Raw genomic sequence first — 4,831 nt, forward strand, 5'->3', positions numbered from 1 at the left:
TATTCTACTAAACTAAAGTATTATAACTTCATTCAAAATTAAGATCATACATTATAATATTGATTAAGCCTAAAATAACTATTATATTTCTAAAATGTGAGATCATTTATGATACATGTCATTTCCTAAATATTTCTAAAATTTTGAATTCTCCTAATTATTTAATTCTAATAGTTTCATTATAAATTAAATAACTTTCTTTATTTATTATATAAAATTTATTATTCTAATACATACTATTTTTAGATAACGACGTTTATCACATACTAAATAATAGCTTATGTAACTTAAATATACATTCAGAAATTTATCTTACTGAAAAATAACATTATTGGGATAATCACAAATTATGCTTGATTTTTTTTAAACCTTGAAAATTCTAATTCTACTTTTTTTTCTTTTAACTCGATAAACAAATAAAGAGATTTATCTTTCACTCTCTTGAATTTATATTTTATAAAATTATTGGTTTGAAATAATAACATAATTATAAAAGTATTTGTTGAGTGTACTTATTGGTTTGAAATAAATTTGGATCAGATTCGGTTTGGAACTTTGGATCCGGATAATTTAGGTAGACTCGACTCCTTTGAAAACGATACTTTTTCTAAAAAACTGCTATATCTTATTTCCCACCAAGCGTACCAACTCCAGTTTTTAATTAGGTCTGCGCCTCGAGGTATCTCAAGTCTCGTTGTTGACTTAAAGCTCCTCACATGTCTTGTCTTTGCTCCTGGCTCTCTTGCTCTCTCATCTCTCTCTCTCTATCGCCGTAGACTATGGCCACCGTCACCGATACGCCAATCCGAATTGGAGTAATGGGATGTGCAGTAATCGCTAGAACAGTCTCCCGTGCCATCGACCTCGCTCCAAACGCCACTATCGCAGCCGTTGCAAGCCGCTCTTTAGAGAAAGCCAAAACGTTTGCTACCGCCAATGGCTACCAGCAATCTGTGAAGATCCACGGTTCCTACGAGTCGATTCTTGAAGATCCAGATGTTGATGCTCTTTACATTCCTCTTCCAGCTAGCCTCCATGTCGAGTGGGCTATACGTGCTGCCGAGAGTGGAAAGCACATCCTTCTGGAGAAGCCAGTGGCTATGAACGTATCAGAGTTCGATAAGATTGTCGCGGCTTGTGAAAAGAACGGTGTTCAGATTATGGATGGTACCATGTGGGCTCATCATCCTAGAACGGCTAAGCTTAAGGAGTTCCTCTTCGATTCAGACCGTTTTGGTCAGCTCAAAAACGTAAGTACTCCATCAAAATACTATTCCGCTATTCCTTTGATTGTCAGATACAAAAGCTCTTGTTCTCAGATCAGTGGTATAAAGTTTGGAATCATGATATATATTATATACATAGTAGATGTTTTGGGTTTTTCTATTTTACCAAAAATCTCACTAATCATCAAATCAAGATTTTAGGAATTTGATTTTTGTTTTAAAAAACTAGTTTTATCTGTGTTTCCTATTTTATTTCAAAACATATAATCTACTTTTCATATAATAGACACTTGGTATAAAGCGGACGAATATTTCTAAATTTTAAGATAAGAAGTAAAAAATTTTTTTTAATAAATTCTTACTATGTAAGAAGAAATCGTTCTTTAAAAAATATAAAAATATTTTAAATGATTTAATAAAATTATAAAAAAGACTTTTAAAAATGGAGATAAATATATAGAAGTTTTAAAATTATTTTGCAAATGAATGAAATTTGGTATGTTATAATCTAAGAAAAATAATTTAAGAAAATCAGTTTCACAAAAAAAATATAGAAGGAAAACAATATTTAAAAGTTTTAAACTAAATCTACGTCCACTGAAAGGCATACAGTTTACTTCATATAGAAGATCCCGTTTCGATGATTAGTTTCTGGCTAGTGTAAAATGTCAAACAATACTACGTTACTCTACTTTGCTTCTCAGATTCCTAAGCAAACAACATAACTTATGTGGTTGCTTCTTCTCTTGAAAGTCTTCCTTATTGGACATGCACTGCAGATAAATAGTTGCTTCTCATTAGCTGTGGATGAAGATTTTCTTAAAAACAACATCCGTGTGAAACCGAATCTTGATGGTCTCGGTGCGCTCGGAGACCTCGGATGGTACGCAATCCGAGCAGCTCTTTTCGCCAACAACTTCGAGCTTCCCAAAATCGTCGCAGCCTCACCAGGGACTGTTCTGAACGAGTCAGGAGTGATTCTCTCGTGCGGAGCGTCTCTGAGCTGGGAAGACGGACGAACCGCAAGCATATACTGCTCTTTTTTGGCAAACGTAGGGATGGAGATAACTGCCGTTGGAACAAACGGCACACTTTGTGTTCAAGACTTTGTTATCCCATTTGAGGAGACCCGAGCGACGTTCACCACTTGTTTGAAATCTGGGTTCAATGATCCATGGGTTAGTCGCCCGACCGAACACTCGGTTAAGACAGAGATCCCGCAAGAGGCGTGCATGGTGAGAGAATTTGCTAGGTTGGTTGGAGAGATCAAGAACAAAGGTGCAAAGCCTGACGGGTTTTGGCCAAACATTAGCCGGAAGACGCAGCTGGTGGTTGATGCTATCAAAGAGTCTGTTGATAAAAACTGTCAACAGATTAGTCTCTCTGGTCGTTGAAGAAAAAAAAAAGGCTCAAATTATATTTTCTTGTTTCCAAAAACTTTGTTCATTCCATGGTGGCTTTTCAGGTTTCTCCAAACTTCTTTGTTTGTTTCGTTTCGTTTCGTTTCTTTCTTCGTTTTTTTGATAATAATAAACTCTTGGAGGGGGAAAAAAACTAAATCATCAAAGTTACAAGCAAGAGAAAATGGCCAAAGAAAAGTTGTACGAGAATTAGACGCAACTGCGAGAAGAGAAATAATGTTTGTTTTGTGGTTTGGTCTTTCTTGTATGGTTTTTACATAGTATCCTATTTTCTATTATCTTTCAAATAAAATGGACTTTAACTCGAAATGCCCCTCTCTCTCCATTAGAAATGCTGAATTCACCCTGTAATAAAAAAGAATATATTTTTTATTTTTTTTTAAATATAAAATCGGGTAAAACGTGGTTAAAGACGCTAGGGACCTTAATGAAACCAACTTATTACCAACCCGACCTGCTCTACCCGACCCAACCAAACTGAACCGGATCCTATTCTCTAAACGAAGCGTTTTGTCTCTCTCCCTCTCCACCTAAATCTAAATCCCGTCTCGTTCCTCTCCGGCTTCTCTCTTGCGATTGCGACGAAACCCTAGCCTCCGTGCGTTGTGGCTTTCTTCGTCGTCCTCCTTCGTCTAAATCAAGAATCCATTAATCTCTCCGTAGACGTCCTCTCTCCCTCTTATTTCTCGGGTCTCAACTCTCTAGAATCGAGAACCGCTTCGTAGAATCGAGAACCGCTTCGTTTCTTCTTCTTTCTCCGACGAAATTCTAGTCTCCATCTTCGTTCCTTTCGTAAGTGAGTAGTTTCCTCTGAGTATTGCATTGTTGAGATGTAATAATTGATGTTTGCTATGCGGTTTGCATTTGGAGTAATTGACGGTGACTTGTGTTCTTAACAGCGTTTCTAACTTCTTGTACAGGAAATGAAGGGCCGAAAAAGAAAGAATCCATCTACTACGTGCGTTGGAGTCTCCAGTAGAACTAGAGCTAGAAAGGCGGTCTCAGCTGGGAATGAGCCGGCAAGAGAAACGACTGTAGTTTCTCTCTCTGTTGATTCAGAAAGTGATGACATGTCTGATGTATCATCTAAGGTAGTTTTTGCACTCGTTTCATTGTCAGTGTGAAAGTATACTAGTTTCAGTAGTAACAAATGACTAATACATATATATTATGACTGCAGGCAAGGCAACCACCACAGCCCCTTGAATTATACTTCAAGAGCACAGAGTTCACGAAGACTTGCAAGATTCAAACCAAGTGCTTTGTGAAGAATACAGTGGACGTGATTAAGAAGCTTAAGGAGGAGGTTAAATGGTTCACAACCCATCCTCAATTTCGTCACTTCTTCCACATGCCTGATGAACAATACCTGAAGCTCCAAGGAATGTGGATGTTACTCTTGCGCACCATTTCGACTGAAGAAGAAGATGTTGCATGGTTTAGTCTGAATGGTGTTCCCATCCGCTATTCTATGAGGGAGCATGCCCTCATCTCGGGCTTAGACTGCCATGAGTATCCAAGGAAATATTTGAAGCTCGGGAGTACGAAGTTTGTGGATTATTACTTCGGTGGACTAAAGAAGATCACCATAACAGATGTGGAGCAGAAGCTGTTGTCTATGAAGACGCCATGCAATGATAGATTGAAGATGGCTGTCTTGTTCTTCCTTGGTCGGGTTATCAGAGGACAGGCAAAGGATTCCGGACCAGTAGATCCGTTCATCTTAAGGATCGTGGAAGATTTGGATGTTTGCAGAACATTTCCATGGGGTCGTTTGACATTTGAAGATGCAATAAAGAACATTAAGCATATGATGGAGCTTCTGAAGGGTGAAGTGCACCCGGCATGCGGCTTTCCTGGATTCATAATTCCATTAGAGGTAAAGCATACAATCTAGTCAAATATGAGTTGTTTTATAACCGTAAATCTGACAGCGCTACAATATTTGTGTAGATTTTGGCTTTTGAGTGTATTCCTAAGCTGGGGAAAACATTTCGACTATCTGCAGACACACCTTCTGAAGATTGTCCTAGGATGTGCAAGAGCCGCTTTACAAAGAGTAGCATGAAGGGCTATCCTTTGGAAGATATATATGCTGCACTTGGACACACAAAGGTATATGTATATATACTTTGTAGTAGAAACTAGAAGAATATAATAAAATTTAAACTGATTTTCCTTTTC

At 37.6% G+C, this 4,831-nt stretch overlaps 2 protein-coding genes across 2 annotated transcripts; both read left to right on the top strand.

Moving 5' to 3' along the window:
* Positions 1-675: 675 nt before the first annotated feature.
* On the top strand, positions 676-2,920 carry LOC106299083 (uncharacterized oxidoreductase At4g09670-like). The gene is made up of 2 exons (XM_013735219.1): positions 676-1,250; positions 2,006-2,920. The coding sequence occupies exons 1-2, from the start codon at positions 780-782 to the stop codon at positions 2,618-2,620; spliced, it is 1,086 nt and encodes a 361-aa protein (XP_013590673.1). The 5' UTR covers positions 676-779; the 3' UTR covers positions 2,621-2,920.
* A 369-nt stretch (positions 2,921-3,289) lies between these two features.
* Positions 3,290-4,795, top strand: LOC106297323 (uncharacterized protein At3g43530-like). Its single transcript, XM_013733588.1, has 3 exons — positions 3,290-3,738; positions 3,828-4,526; positions 4,601-4,795. Exons 1-3 carry the CDS (start codon positions 3,571-3,573, stop codon positions 4,793-4,795), a joined length of 1,062 nt encoding a protein of 353 aa, XP_013589042.1. The 5' UTR covers positions 3,290-3,570.
* Positions 4,796-4,831: the final 36 nt, after the last annotated feature.

This window comes from Brassica oleracea, chromosome C6, assembly GCF_000695525.1.
Source record: "Brassica oleracea var. oleracea cultivar TO1000 chromosome C6, BOL, whole genome shotgun sequence".
Taxonomy (NCBI): domain Eukaryota; kingdom Viridiplantae; phylum Streptophyta; class Magnoliopsida; order Brassicales; family Brassicaceae; genus Brassica; species Brassica oleracea.

What these genes read in the sequence shown, in the direction of transcription:
- LOC106297323 (XM_013733588.1), top strand. Translation starts at nt 3,571, where the DNA reads ATGAAGGGCCGAAAAAGAAAGAATCCATCTACTACGTGCGTTGGAGTC. An exon ending in TGTCTGATGTATCATCTAAG is followed by an intron (nt 3,739 to 3,827) that starts GTAGTTTTTGCA and finishes TTATGACTGCAG; the next exon opens with GCAAGGCAACCACCACAGCC. An exon ending in GATTCATAATTCCATTAGAG is followed by an intron (nt 4,527 to 4,600) that starts GTAAAGCATACA and finishes ATATTTGTGTAG; the next exon opens with ATTTTGGCTTTTGAGTGTAT.
- LOC106299083 (XM_013735219.1), top strand. Translation starts at nt 780, where the DNA reads ATGGCCACCGTCACCGATACGCCAATCCGAATTGGAGTAATGGGATGT. An exon ending in GTTTTGGTCAGCTCAAAAAC is followed by an intron (nt 1,251 to 2,005) that starts GTAAGTACTCCA and finishes CATGCACTGCAG; the next exon opens with ATAAATAGTTGCTTCTCATT.